General features: G+C 37.1%; 1 protein-coding gene and 1 long non-coding RNA gene across 2 annotated transcripts in view; one reads left to right on the forward strand and one right to left on the reverse strand.

Annotated features, from left to right (window-relative positions):
• Nucleotides 1–16,099, forward strand: part of LOC133541384 (uncharacterized) — a 44,069-nt gene that overhangs the window by 8,875 nt on the left and 19,095 nt on the right. The window lies entirely within an intron of this gene.
• LOC133541383 (extracellular serine/threonine protein kinase FAM20C-like) overlaps nt 1–16,099 on the reverse strand; it is a 49,574-nt gene that overhangs the window by 5,287 nt on the left and 28,188 nt on the right. Inside the window, exon 8 of the mRNA XM_061884771.1 lies at nt 2–111. Within this exon, the coding sequence (XP_061740755.1) occupies nt 2–111 (110 nt within the window). The remainder of the gene's footprint in view (nt 1; nt 112–16,099) is intronic.

Raw genomic sequence — 16,099 nt, forward strand, 5'->3', positions numbered from 1 at the left:
CTCATGAGGAAGTCCAATATCGCCATGTCGATGACATCCACCAGTCTGGTGCCGTGGTTATACGGAGGCGTCTGTTTGACGGTGTCACAGTAAGCTGAGTCTTTCTCCCACCTGGCCACAAAGGAGGAAGTCAACATTAGACATGCAGTGACAGGGTTTCCACGGGTCACTAAAAAAGCATTAAAAGTTATTACCGTATTTTTCAAATTATAAATCGCTCCGGAGTATAAGTCGCACAGGCCGAAAATGCATAATAAAGAAGGAAAAAAAACATATATAAATCGCACTGGAGTAAAAGTAAAATTTTTGGGGCTAATTTTATTTGATAAAACCCAACACCAAGAATAGACATTTGAAAGGCAATTTAAAATAAATAAAGAATAGTGAACAACAGGCTGAATAAGTGTACGTTATATGACTCATAAATAACCAACTGAGAAGGTGCCTGGTATGTTAACGTAACATATTATGGTAAGAGTCATTCAAATAACCATAACATAAAGAACTTGCTATACGTTTACCAAACAATCTGTCACTCCTAATTGCTAAATCCGATGAAATCTTCTTCCTCGGTGTCGCTTCAAAACAATTCTGCCAACTTCAAAGGTAGACAATGCGCCGCTTCCTCTTCTATCGGTACGTCGCTTACATCAGTCATCGTCAGTTGCAGTTCCAATTATTAATTTTATAAGTTACCGCCGATATTTAAATGATCAATTTTGATAGGTACGGAAGTAGTAGCAGGTAAGCATCTTTTTTTTCCACAATGCACTTCTGCCATGACCCGCCCCCGCCAAATGTTTTTTTGGTTGACGTGTATGTGTGATGATTTCTGATATACGCCTAGTCTCTTACGTGAATGAGATACATAATATTATTTTATATTTCAAGGTAATGTGTTAATAATTTCACACATAAATCGCTCCTGAGTATAAGTCGCATGAAAAAAACGGCGATTTATAATCCGGAAAATACGCTAAATGGGTTTTGTAAAAATTAATGCCTTAAATGACATTACAAAGTATTAAAATCGATATACAGAGAGAAGTTTAATGCGATGACATCACACATGCTATAGATAATCACAAGTCAGAGATTAAAGGTAGGCAGCGGTTGACAATGCCAAGTTTTATGGCGTGAACAACAAAGCACCACAACTCGCAGCTGCTGCTACCATCCATCCATCTTCTTCCGCTTATCCGAGGTTGGGTCGCCACTACAGAAAAATAAATATCGAACTTGAATATTATTACAATTGTGTCAATATCATCATATATATAATTTACATCCAACACTGATTGTTATTTATTACTCCGGTACTCTTGTCTTGCTCTGTATATTGTACAGTATTTTGTATAGTGTTTTGTATATTGTACAGGATTGCTTATTATTTTTAGTGGATAGTAGTCTGTTAATTTAAAATCTTATTTTTCTTTTCTTTATTACCGATTGTGCAATTTATTTTTATCCCATATTTGTTCCCATTACCGCACCTTAAGTTGGAGTCCTTATTCTCGTTATATGCAAATATAATGACAATAAAGTCCATTCTATTCTATTTCATATCCTTATTTTCACGATATTGTTGAATGTGCTCATGAAATAATTACACACGCACTTAAATGTTTTAACCAAGTTTTGTTAAAAAAAAAAATACAAATAAATAATCGACATTTATATATATATATATATATATATATATATATATATATATATATATATATATATATATATATATATATACTTAGCAGAAGAAACCATTTTTTTCTGGATTCTTACGAGACATTTTTATTTTTTTATTTTGAGAGTTTAAATGTTTGTTATTCCATTTTAATATGCAAAAGTTTTAGATTGTGTTTTTACAATAAAGGCAAATTGGGTATTTACTTTGCTTCACGTCCGCTTTCTGTTGTAGACAGCTTCGTCTTGTTAATAAAGTTGTACACAAATACCTCCGGGTCATATTCCTCTGAGTAAAGATCGATCACTTTTTACTAAGAGAGCCCATCCCATATGTTCAATGTGCACTATTGAATATATTAGTTGCTAGGACAGTAATATGTTCACAAAAGTTTAGCTAGTGGTATGTCGTTTCTAAATGAAAAAAGGCGTTAATGTGTCACTGTTTCAGCGAGCTAGCGCTAGTCGGTCCAGGAGTTTATCAAAGTGGGGCTGTCATCAATCAGTGTTTTGATCATTTCAATTAAAAACGGTAATACTAACTGTCAGAAGTTTTTCCGTGTTTGGCAATAATGCCGCTTATTATTACATTCCTAGAGAGAAGTTAAGTCCGTACCTTCTGTCAAAAATGATTTATGGGGGGTCATAAATCAATGATTTATGAGGGGTCAAGGTCAAAGGTCAATGATTTATGAGGGGTCAAGGTCAAAGATTTATGAGGGGTCAAGGTCAAGGGTCAAAGTCAAAGGTCAAGTTCAAAGGTCAGGGTCAAATGTCAAGGTCAAGTGGGTGTGGCTTACCCCGGAAGAGGGTGGAGTTAAGACCTGCGGTGGGAGTGGTTAAACCAGGAAGAGGGTGGAGTTTTAACCAGAAAGAGGGCAGAGTTAAGACCTGCGGTGGGAGTGCTTAAACCAGGAAGAGGGTGGAGTTAAGACCTGACGAGGGAACAAAGGAGGGTTCAGTTTTTTAAGAAAGCTTGAGAATGTCATCTGAGCAGCATGTGACCATCCATTTGACAGTTTAAATGTTTACGATCGTTTGAAACAACTTCCAGATTTCGATGTATTGATGGCTGGGAATGTTACGTGTGGAGATGTGGACACGCACGCACTTCACACACACACACACACACACACACACACACACACACACACACACACACACACACACACACACACGCAGAGGAGGGGTACAAAAGGGCGGTGTAAGGCTTAGTCATTATTTGGAGCTTTATACGTTAACGTAAAGACTTTGTTCGATTCGGTCATGATTAGTGAAACGCCTGTGTCGATTTATAAAAATAATAAAACTTACATTGACGCTCCGCAAAAAAGTCGAGTGTTTCTAAATCGTATTCAGATACCACCGACCGAGTCTTTGCGTGAGAAATGGACTTGGAAGCGTACGGGATGGAGGGATCTTTTGGATTTGTATTCAGATATGAAATGGGTGATATCTGCTTATTTCAGCTAAAAGAAAGAAGAGACGGAAGCCCTTTCTCGATATTTTCATCGTTATCTACCGTGGATTGGGAAGTTTTTGTTACGTGGGGAGATGTGGACACGCGCACACACGCACACACGCACACACACACGCACACACGCACACACACACACACATTCGTACGCACACATCGTTAAGACCAGAAGAGGGGACAAAGGAGGGTTCAGTTTTTACTGACCAGCCATTTGACAGTTTAAATGTTTACGATCGTTTGAAACAACTTCCATACCTAACGAAAACATATTTAAACAGATGGAGAAACTATCGCATAACACAGTGTAACCTAGCAACTGACCATCCATTGGACAGTTTAAATATTTACGATCGTTTGAAACAACAGGTCAGTTTGGGGACAAAGGAGGGTTCAGTTTTATTGATGGCTGGGAATGTTACATGGGGAGATGTGGACACGCACGCACGCACGCACACACACACGCACGCACACACACACACACACACACACACACACACACACACCCCATTACCTCTGCTATACCATGTTATTAGACATTGGTTTAACTCCATTTAAGCATGTAAACGTTAAAAGCATTGCACTTGTACGACGTTGTAATACTTTTTTTTTTTTTACCAGCCGATGACGACGAAGTGAAAGACGATGAACTTTGCTTAAACGATCTTACAAAGTTGGAAGATGATTATCGAGGTGTGTTTAAACCTTCGAATTATTTAATATTATGTGTATTCATTATTTAGTTTCATAGAGGAATTGCCGTAAGATCCTAACGCGATCGTTTTAACACAATCGCAGTCTGGTGAGTCAAATGATTCTCATTTTACAAGAAAAAAACATGCGGTATACGATACATATATACATATATTTACTTACAGATTTTCCGTTTACATCTCCGGCTCGCTGGTCTCTCTTAACGCTGACGGGTCCGTCGACGGCCGTCGAAGAGAGTCGGCCATTCCAGGCAGAGGAGAAGGCTTGATTGCGCCAAAGAACCCAGACATCGAATCCTTGCTCCGAGGGGAAATCATCGAAAACAACGGCGAATGTCCGACATGCCTCCGCTGTAAGTTTTTCTCGTTTTCTGTAAGCTTTTTAAGATTCTCAGGAGCTTTAAAGAGCTCCTCTCATTCCAATGTCTTTCGCTCAAATGAATTTCGCGCCTAAGGGGAATGGGCGGGGACTGATTCCGGAGGTGGGCGGTTGTTTCCGCCAAGCAACCTTCTGGTGTGCATTAGCGTCACTTACTGAAATGGAGTGTGGACCAAGATGGATCCCTACTCTATATTCTTTTATTCAACCCAATGTTTTTTAAATACGTGTATAATGCTTTATATCCTATGTGTTGTGAATTCCATCCTACAATATCTTCCAAGGAACCCAAAGAAATGTTACCACACCTCCCGCTTTATTTATTCTATAGATTGCCTGAACTATTTCATAAACTAAATCTTGTCTTGTTTCTGATGCTATGTTTTTTTTATGCTCATCAATGCACTGCTGGAGCCCGAGCACACAACTACTTTCCTTGCTTTGTTTTCCTCTATCCAGTTAACTGCCATATAAATTGCTACCAATTCCCCCGTAAAAAAAAGTTTATCACTGATTATTTTATTTAATACTATGTTTCCTTGTGGGATAACTGCTACAGCTCTTACCTTTTATTTTTTTTTTTATAGTTTTTGATGCATCCGTATATATCATATCTCAATCCATTTTTCTATCTGGTAACTATTTAAATTTCTACTCTTTAGTAATTGCATGTTTTCTTTTGGGTTATCAAACATCCACGGTGGTATTGCAGGCATTGGTACTGTAGGACTAACTTTAATATTGTCAATTTTAACTTTATTACATATGTCTCCTATAATCCACCCAAAACTATTCTTTTTTTTAAAATTTCTTTTCTCTTTTTCTTGGCAGTTTGGTAGCACTGGACAAGTGGGATATCCTTGCTTGGATCCTTTTAAAGTTGCCCGATAAACTGCTGAGAGTTGATCTCTCCTCTTGTCCAAAGGTTTTTCGTTCATTTCTACTTGTAATACTGCCACTAGGGTTGATGTAGTAGCTCCACGACATAACCTTAAAGCCTGTGACTGGATCCAGTCTATTTTCCCAAGTCATGTTTTTGAAGCAGATTGGTAAATAATGCATCCGTAATCAATAACAGATGGAATTAAAGTTATATTGTTTTCAACGTCAACCTATCAGCCCCCCAATCATTACCCCTCAAAGCCCTTATTATATTTAACACCTTTTTACGTTTTCCCCTATTTTTCAATTTTCCTGAAGGAACACTCCTGAAGGAATAAATAAAGTACTATCTAATCTAATCTAATCAAATCTATTTTGCTGATGTGGGTTGACTAGTTCATATTTTTATCAAACCATATTCCTAAATATTTAAATACTTGGACCTCTTCTATATTTTCACCGTAGAGTTTTTATTTGGAGCTTGTTTTGTACTTTTCTCTTTGTAAAATGTATGACTTTTGTCTTTCCAACAGAGAATCTTAAACCCCAAGCCGTTCCCCAGTCTTGAACATTATTTAACACTTTGTTAGTTTTTTGATTATTTCTTTTGACTCTAAATAATATACTAGTCTTTCATTAATCATTTTTTCCATTACTTTCCCCAAATTTGAGGTCAATGCTATCGGCCTATAATTTCCTGCCTCTTCCGGGTCTTACCCTGACTTGCATATTGGAATTATTACCGCTAATTTTCCCCTCTGCCGGTCATTCTCCTTCTTCATATATCCTGTCATATCATTTCAAGACCACTTCTTTGACGATGCTACCTAAGTTTTTGATCATTTGATAACTCACCAGGTGTTTCCCCGGTGACGTATTTTTAACCTTTTTCAAAATTCGAACCATTTCATTCAAAGAAAATGTCATATCCATAGTGTTGGTAAAGCTATTATCGTTGTCTTCCATCATTTCCCCAATATTTAAACTCATCGTTTCTTCTCTCTTTTGTTTTTCTACATTTCTCAAATTATCATTACTGTGCACTTTAACACATTTTTTTTTTTTTTGCTAAAGGTTCTGCTGTTTCTTTACCCGTGACTACATCTTCTTTAATAAATGTGGCACATCATCCTCTTTACCCTTCATTCCTATCTTTACGAATCGTTATATATCCTTTTATTATAAAGTTTAATTTTGACTTCAGCCCCTGTTTCTTGAATACAAATTATATGTGGTTTAGTTTTCATATTTTTAATATATCCCTTTAATTCATGTTCGGTTGCTATCAAACTTCGGGCATTCCACCGGACAATTAACAGGGTGTTGGAATGTGGTAACATGACTCCGTCGCGTCTACTTTCTGTAGTACAGCTTGCACCCGGTCCCAAGATAGTTCTTTCAACAACTTTGCTGCTGCTTTGACAATTATTTTGATCTTCTCAGTCTTATTTCTAGCCTGTTCTGTACAGTTTATTACGTAAGCCAGGAATACAACTAGTTTGTCCGTGGAAATTCCTGTATTTGTTGCCTCTTGTTTTTTTTTATTTCTTGAACTATTCACACTTCTCTTCTCTTCTACACGTTCTTGATTTCTCACTTTAAATGCCTCTGCGTATGTAATATTTATTTCAACTTTGATTTGTTGTACTTCTGTTGCCTGTTTCATGATGTATGGCTTTTGATTATTTCTTTTTTTTCAATCTACAATTCCAATAAATAACACGTATTTCCAGATTACTGATAACTTTTTCAAAATAAAATTTAATTCCTGAATAAGATAATTGTATCGAATCCAATGGATTGTCTGGTCCTAAAACCTCTTTGTAATGTTTGTTTGATTCCCCCCCAAAATACGACACAGTCTAATTTGAAAAACCTATGTGCCTCGTCGGCTGTAGTAAAAAAAAAAAAAAAAACCCATGCCTCCTCGGTCAAAATAAACACAACAGTTAAACCTCACACTAAAAACAAGACATTGACTTGTACGTTCAAAAGACAGAATAGAACAAGTCAAGACATGCAATGCCATCTAAAAAATGTTATGTAAATGTTAGTCATTACACACGTGGCTATGGTTTTGATGTATTTGTTACAGACATGTTTACGTCAAGTAACATCACATGGTTCCATTTGCACCTTTCAACAAATCTGAAAAGGAATATTAAGAAGTAAAACTTATATTTAATCCTACCTCTTCTCCGAGCACACGGTGACTGTACATACGGGTCGAAAAATGTTGACCTAATTCAGCATTTCTCAAAGTGTGGGGAATAGAGACATGACAGGTGGGGCGCGAGGAACGGGAGGAAATTTCACTTTAATTTTTATTTTTGATTTTTTTTTACTATGCTTTCATTTTCTATACACACTGTAAATCACTTTGTGATTCTGTCTGTAAAATCCGCCGTATAAATAAATGTAAATTACTTATTTTTCCTGTAGGCTTTAAATTTCTTGGCAGGAGCGAAAGTTTGACAGACATAGCAACAGTAACTTTTGCAGGCGGGGCTAAGAGGAACAAACTTTCGCGCGGATGGGTAGCAGGCTAATGTGCGGACCACAATTACACAAAATGGATAAATTTGCAACTCGCACCTCAAAGGTCTGCAGAGAAACAAAAATATGACGGGTCTAATCAACCAAAAAGTCAACCTAAAAGAAAATATGGCGAAGGGTATCTTGCTCTTGGATTCACGGCAGCGGAGGTGGGGGCAGAGGAGAGACCCCTGTGTGTTCTTTGTCTAAAACCGCTAGCAGCAGACAGCATGAGACCCAACAAATTAAAGAGACACCTCGAGACCTCACATGATGTACAATAAATTGTTTTGTTGGGGCGATGCGGGTAGGTGGGCCTTGAAAACTAACCCCTTAGTCTAAAGTGGGGATGAAAGTAAAAAAAAAAAAAAAAAAAAAAAAAAAAAAAAAGTTTGAGAAGCCCTGACCTAATTGTACGGATCTCACTTTAAATGGCAAACCGATCATTTAAATGTTTTCACTTTGAATATGAAACGAGGAGTAAAATGTACAATTTACAATATTATCAATTATTTCACAATGACATGTTTTAAGGATATTGTACAGTATAATTAAATCTAAAATGAATGTGATTTTTTTTTCAGGATCATTTTATTTTTAGCCAGTAAACAACTGTTATGTACTTTTGAATCGGGTTTTCCCCTTTAAATAACAAAAATTATAGAATTTTACAATATTCATTATTATTAAATATTAAATGTGCCAACTAGTTTTACGGCATACATCATCCCCCCTTTACCCATTTGTTAAAAAGACGAAAGTTGATGCGAACGCCTACGTGCTGTCAGAAAACTAAAAGAAGAAGAATGCCTTTGTGCAATTACTGCTATCCTGGCACAAGTTATAAAACAAACAAAGTTACCACATTTTTTAAAAACTCAGCTCGGATTAATTACTGTTCTCTTGGCAGCGGAGAAGAAGCGGGGGTTAGGGGCCAAGGTGGTCTTTGAGAGGTTAGACCGAGGAGGCATGGGTTTTTTTTTTGTTTTTTTACTACAGCCGACGAGGCACATAGGTTTTTCAAATTAGACTGTGTCGTATTTTGGGGGGGAATCAAACAAACATTACAAAGAGGTTTTAGGACCAGACAATCCATTGGATTCGATACAATTATCTTATTCAGGAATTAAATTTTATTTTGAAAAAGTTATCAGTAATCTGGAAATACGTGTTATTTATTGGAATTGTAGATTGAAAAAAAAGAAATAATCAAAAGCCATACATCATGAAACAGGCAACAGAAGTACAACAAATCAAAGTTGAAATAAATATTACATACGCAGAGGCATTTAAAGTGAGAAATCAAGAAAGTGTAGAAGAGAAGAGAAGTGTGAATAGTTCAAGAAATAAAAAAAAACAAGAGGCAACAAATACAGGAATTTCCACGGACGAACTAGTTGTATTCCTGGCTTACGTAATAAACTGTACAGAACAGGCTAGAAATAAGACTGAGAAGATCAAAATAATTGTCAAAGCAGCAGCAAAGTTGTTGAAAGAACTATCTTGGGACCGGGTGCAAGCTGTACTACAGAAAGTAGACGCGACGGAGTCATGTTACCACATTCCAACACCCTGTTAATTGTCCGGTGGAATGCCCGAAGTTTGATAGCAACCGAACATGAATTAAAGGGATATATTAAAAATATGAAAACTAAACCACATATAATTTGTATTCAAGAAACAGGGGCTGAAGTCAAAATTAAACTTTATAATAAAAGGATATATAACGATTCGTAAAGATAGGAATGAAGGGTAAAGAGGATGATGTGCCACATTTATTAAAGAAGATGTAGTCACGGGTAAAGAAACAGCAGAACCTTTAGCAAAAAAAAAAAAATGTGTTAAAGTGCACAGTAATGATAATTTGAGAAATGTAGAAAAACAAAAGAGAGAAGAAACGATGAGTTTAAATATTGGGGAAATGATGGAAGACGATAATAGCTTTACCAACACTATGGATATGACATTTTCTTTGAATGAAATGGTTCGAATTTTGAAAAAGGTTAAAAATACGTCACCGGGGAAACACCTGGTGAGTTATCAAATGATCAAAAACTTAGGTAGCATCGTCAAAGAAGTGGTCTTGAAATGATATGACAGGATATATGAAGAAGGAGAATGACCGGCAGAGGGGAAAATTAGCGGTAATAATTCCAATATGCAAGTCAGGGTAAGACCCGGAAGAGGCAGGAAATTATAGGCCGATAGCATTGACCTCAAATTTGGGGAAAGTAATGGAAAAAATGATTAATGAAGGACTAGTATATTATTTAGAGTCAAAAGAAATAATCAAAAAACTAACAAAGTGTTAAATAATGTTCAAGACTGGGGAACGGCTTGGGGTTTAAGATTCTCTGTTGGAAAGACAAAAGTCATACATTTTACAAAGAGAAAAGTACAAAACAAGCTCCAAATAAAAACTCTACGGTGAAAATATAGAAGAGGTCCAAGTATTTAAATATTTAGGAATATGGTTTGATAAAAATATGAACTAGTCAACCCACATCAGCAAAATAGATTTGATTAGATTAGATTAGATAGTACTTTATTTATTCCTTCAGGAAAATTGAAAAATAGGGGAAAACGTAAAAAGGTGTTAAATATAATAAGGGCTTTGAGGGGTAATGATTGGGGGGCTGATAGGTTGACGTTGAAAACAATATAACTTTAATTCCATCTGTTATTGATTACGGATGCATTATTTACCAATCTGCTTCAAAAACATGACTTGGGAAAATAGACTGGATCCAGTCACAGGCTTTAAGGTTATGTCGTGGAGCTACTACATCAACCCTAGTGGCAGTATTACAAGTAGAAATGAACGAAAAACCTTTGGACAAGAGGAGAGATCAACTCTCAGCAGTTTATCGGGCAACTTTAAAAGGATCCAAGCAAGGATATCCCACTTGTCCAGTGCTACCAAACTGCCAAGAAAAAGAGAAAAGAAATTAAAAAAAAAGAATAGTTTTGGGTGGATTATAGGAGACATATGTAATAAAGTTAAAATTGACAATATTAAAGTTAGTCCTACAGTACCAATGCCTGCAATACCACCGTGGATGTTTGATAACCCAAAAGAAAACATGCAATTACTAAAGAGTAGAAATTTAAATAGTTACCAGATAGAAAAATGGATTGAGATATGATATATACGGATGCATCAAAAACTATAAAAAAAAAAATAAAGGTAAGAGCTGTAGCAGTTATCCCACAAGGAAACATAGTATTAAATAAAATAATCAGTGACAAACTATCTGTTTTTTACGGGGGAATTGGTAGCAATTTATATGGCAGTTAACTGGATAGAGGAAAACAAAGCAAGGAAAGTAGTTGTGTGCTCGGACTCCAGCAGTGCATTGATGAGCATAAAAAAACATAGCATCAGAAACAAGACAAGATTTAGTTTATGAAATAGTTCAGGCAATCTATAGAATAAATAAAGCGGGAGGTGTGGTAACATTTCTTTGGGTTCCTTGGAAGATATTGTAGGATGGAATTCACAACACATAGGATATAAAGCATTATACACGTATTTAAAAAATATTGGGTTAAATAAAAGAATATAGAGTAGGGTTCCATCTTGGTCCACACTCCATTTCAGTAAGTGACGCTAATGCACACCAGAAGGTTGCTTGGCGGAAACAACCGTCCACCTCCGGAATCGGTCCCCGCCCATTCCTCTTAGGCGCGAAATTCATTTGAGCGAAAGACATTGGAATGAGAGGAGCTCTTTAAAGCTCCTGAGAATCTTGAAAAACTTACAGCGGAGGCATGTCGGACATTCGCCGTTGTTTTCGATGATTTCCCCTCGGAGCAAGGATTCGATGTCTGGGTTCTTTGGCGCAATCAAGCCTTCTCCTCTGCCTGGAATGGCCGACTCTCTTCGACGGCCGTCGACGGACCCGTCAGCGTTAAGGGAGACCAGCGAGCCGGAGATGTAAACGGAAAATCTGTAAGTAAATATATGTATATATGTATCGTATACCGCATGTTTTTTTCTTGTAAAATGAGAATCATTTGACTCACCAGACTGCGATTGTGTTAAAACGATCGCGTTAGGATCTTACGGCAATTCCTCTATGAAACTAAATAATGAATACACATAATATTAAATAATTCGAAGGTTTAAACACACCTCGATAATCATCTTCCAACTTTGTAAGATCGTTTAAGCAAAGTTCATCGTCTTTCACTTCGTCGTCATCGGCTGGTAAAAAAAAAAAAAGTATTACAACGTCGTACAAGTGCAATGCTTTTAACGTTTAAATGCTTAAATGAAGTTAAACCAATGTCTAATAACATGGTATAGCAGAGGTAATGGGGTGTGTGTGTGTGTGTGTGTGTGCTTGTGTGCGTGTGTGTGTGTGCTTGCGTGCGTGTGTGTGTGTGTGCGTGCGTGCGTGTGTGCGTGTCCACATCTCCCCATGTAACATTCCCAGCCATCAATAAAACTGAACCCTCCTTTGTCCCCAAACTGACCTGTTTCAAACGATCGTAAATATTTAAACTGTCAAATGGATGGTCAGTTGCTAGGTTACACTGTGTTCTGCAATAGTTTCTCCATCTGTTTAAATATGTTTTCATGAGGTATGGAAGTTGTTTCAAACGATCGTAAACATTTAAACTGTCAAATGGCTGGTCAGTAAAAACTGAACCCTCCTTTGTCCCCTCTTCTGGTCTTAACGATGTGTGCGTACGAATGTGTGTGTGTGTGTGTGCGTGTGTGTGCGTGTCCACATCTCCCCACGTAACAAAAACTTCCCAATCCACGGTAGATAACGATGAAAATATCGAGAAAGGGCTTCCGTCTCTTCTTTCTTTTAGCTGAAATAAGCAGATATCACCCATTTCGTATCTGAATACAAATCCAAAAGATCCCTCCATCCCGTACGCTTCCAAGTCCCATTTCTCACGCAAAGACTCGGTCGGTGGCATCTGAATACGATTTAGAAACACTCGACTTTTTTGCGGAGCGTCAATGTAAGTTTTATTATTTTTATAAATCGACACAGGCGTTTCACTAATCATGACCGAATCGAACAAAGTCTTTACGCTAACGTATAAAGCTCCAAATAATGACTAAGCCTTACACCGCCCTTTTGTACCCCTCCTCTGCGTGTGTGTGTGTGTGTGTGTGTGTGTGTGCGTGTGTGAAGTGCGTGCGTGTCCACATCTCCACACGTAACATTCCCAGCCATCAATACATCGAAATCTGGAAGTTGTTTCAAACGGTCGTAAACATTTAAACTGTCAAATGGATGGTCACATGCTGCTCAGATGACATTCTCAAGCTTTCTTAAAAAACTGAACCCTCCTTTGTTCCCTCGTCAGATCTTAACTCCACCCTCTTCCTGGTTTAACCACTCCCACCGCAGGTCTTAACTCTGCCCTCTTTCTAGTTAAAACTCCACCCTCTTCCTGGTTTAACCACTCCCACCGCAGGTCTTAACTCCACCCTCTTCCGGGGTAAGCCACACCCACTTGACCTTGACATTTGACCCTGACCTTTGAACTTGACCTTTGACTTTGACCCTTGACCCCTCATAAATCATTGACCTTTGACCTTGACCCCTCATAAATCATTGATTTATGACCCCCCATAAATCATTTTTGACAGAAGGTACGGACTTAACTTCTCTATTCCTAATCGGGACAGAATGCCAAACTTTTAGAAAACAAAACAAAAAACCAAAAAACTGTATTATACCTTATTAGTTTTTGTGTTAGAAGTGACTAAGCAAGTTAAATGATAAATAAATGGGTTGTACTTGTATAGCGCTTTTCTACCTTCAAGGTACTCAATGCGCTTTGACACTACTTCCACATTTACCCATTCACACACACATTCACACACTGATGGAGGGAGCTGCCATGCAAGGCGCCAACCAGCACCCATCAGGAGCAAGGGCGAAGTGTCTTGCTCAGGACACAACGGACGTGACGAAGTTGGTACTAGGTGGGATTTGAACCAGGGACCCTCGGGTTGCGCACGGCCACTGTCCCACTGCGCCACGCCGTCCCGAGTTGTTAGTGTTATATTTATCACATCTCATTAATAGTAAGTTAATCAATTTTTAGACCAGGTTGAGGGGCTAGGAAAAAAAACCTACCACGCACCCACTAAATTTTTGAAGAAAAAAGTATTTATTCATATATTAGCTGCACTGGGCTATAAGCCACAGATATATACCGTTGTGAAATGAGATATTAACTTAGAAAGATTTTGTAAATGTTTATTTACATACCTTTTATTGTTTCCAAATAGTGCCTGTAACACGGCAGTAAAACGGCTGATGGAACATAACAGAAAAGTAATTTTTGTCTTTATTAACGCTTTATGAGATGAATAAGAGTTTCACTTTTTTTTTTAACAAGGTTCAAGATCTTTATCAGGATTCTTCTTCCTTGTACTTATTAAACACTCTTACTTTGAACAATTTCTTAACAGCGAACTGCACTTTTTTCTTCTTTTTTAAATTAATTTGGCCTATCGGTCACAATCATTAAGAAAGACGACGACAGATGTATGTTACTTTTTTTAATGCATTGTAACTCGCAAGTAAACGTAAATTAAAGTCAATGGGAGGTCCTTTGATTCACCCATAAAATCCCATTAAAAAACATCCAAAATGCGCAACTTGAATTGAATATTAATAAGTATCAGTGATATTTAATGTCAATCAAGCAATGCTTATTTATATAGCCCTAAATCACAAGTGTCTCAAAGTGCTGCACAAGCCACAACGACATCCGCGCTACAGAGCCCACATAAGGGCAAGGAAAAACTCTCACCCCAGTGGAACGTCGATGTGAAACCTTGGAGAGGACCGCATATGTGGGCAACCCCCCCCCACCCTCTAGGGGAGACCGGAAGCAATGGATGTCGAGTGGGTTTAACATAATATTGTGAAAGTCCAGTCCATAGTGGATCCAACATAATAGTGAGAGTCCAGTCCATAGTGGTTCTAACATAGTAGTGAGAATATTGGTATTAAAAGCGTTATCACAGACAAACTAAAGCGGCGCATTGATCACGAGTTTGTGTACCAATGTTTCCATGATCGACTGATCAGCTGCTCCCTCGTTCCTGGACAGTGGAAGGTCAAGGACGTAATCCAATAAATTGGTACACTTTGACAGTCAGTTTAGACCCAGCTATGACAAGAACGTTACAAAAAGACGCTTGGTTCCACCCCCCTTTTTTTCGCCAGGATTACAAATCATTCTTCAACTCAATGGGAATCTATAAACATCATAGTCGGCGTCCTAATGACGGTAGACCTTGTACAGTAAGTGATGTTTTATTATGTTTGTTGGCTCTCATGAAATCTGCAGGGAGCAGTAATCAGTGATGTTAAAAAACAAAAGCAAACGTGATGCGTTTTTGAAATTATGCTTAAAATGATCAAAATATGTAAATGTTATATCTTATTATAAATATACCTATTACTACATTACATATATACTTACATCATGTATATAACTCCTTAATGGAGGTGTTTGGATGTGTTTTAAGGCCTTTTTAGGCAGAATAGAAGGAACCCTTTAGGCTCCATTGTAAGCGGACTTCTGAGCACATTTATTAATTTGAATGCATTGAAATAAAATACATCTGTCGTCATGTCTTTCATAATAATTATGAGCAATAAACAAAATAGTAAAAAAAGTGCTGTTACCCTTTAAAGTACATTGTGTGATTTATTTGCTTAATCCATTCCATAATTTAGCCGTTAGCAAAGAAAAATCCCCAAATAAGATGCACCTTTGTATATAAACTGCAGCGTTTAAAGCTTGGGAAAAAAGTTCTGTTGAGTTTTACTTTATTTGGAACATGCATACGATACAAAGTAATGCATCACACATTTTCAGTCGTCCTAAAAGGAGTAGGAAGAAGCACAGCTTATTTAATCCTACCTCTTTTCATACCACAGCAATTTTATCTAATTTCCTTGTTTTCTGTAACAGAACAGTGAACACACAAATAATAAATAAATAATATACCATATTAATCAAACAAATATTAAATACATAAATAATCTTTGCCTCAATCAATTCTTGTTCCGTGTACTTTGTAAACACTTGTAGTTTGAACAGTCTCTTAAACTGAATTATATTGATGCTTTGTTTGATTTCTTTGGTTAATCCGTTCCATATTTTAATTCCACATACAGATATACTAAAGGTTTTAAGTGTTGTACGAGCATACACATTTTTTAAATTACATTTTTCTCTAAGGTTATATCGTTGAGAAAAATTGTTGTACATTCTTGGGTGGCAGGTTATAGTTTGCATTATACATCAATTTAGCTGTTTGCAAGTGCACCAAATCACTGAATTTCAATATTTGTGATTTAATAAATAAATGGTTTGGTTTTTTCTGCATATCCCACTTTATGAATTATTCTAATTGATCTTTTTTGTAACACAGTTAGTGAA

This window comes from Nerophis ophidion, linkage group LG23 (genome assembly GCF_033978795.1).
Source record: "Nerophis ophidion isolate RoL-2023_Sa linkage group LG23, RoL_Noph_v1.0, whole genome shotgun sequence".
NCBI classification, from domain to species: domain Eukaryota; kingdom Metazoa; phylum Chordata; class Actinopteri; order Syngnathiformes; family Syngnathidae; genus Nerophis; species Nerophis ophidion.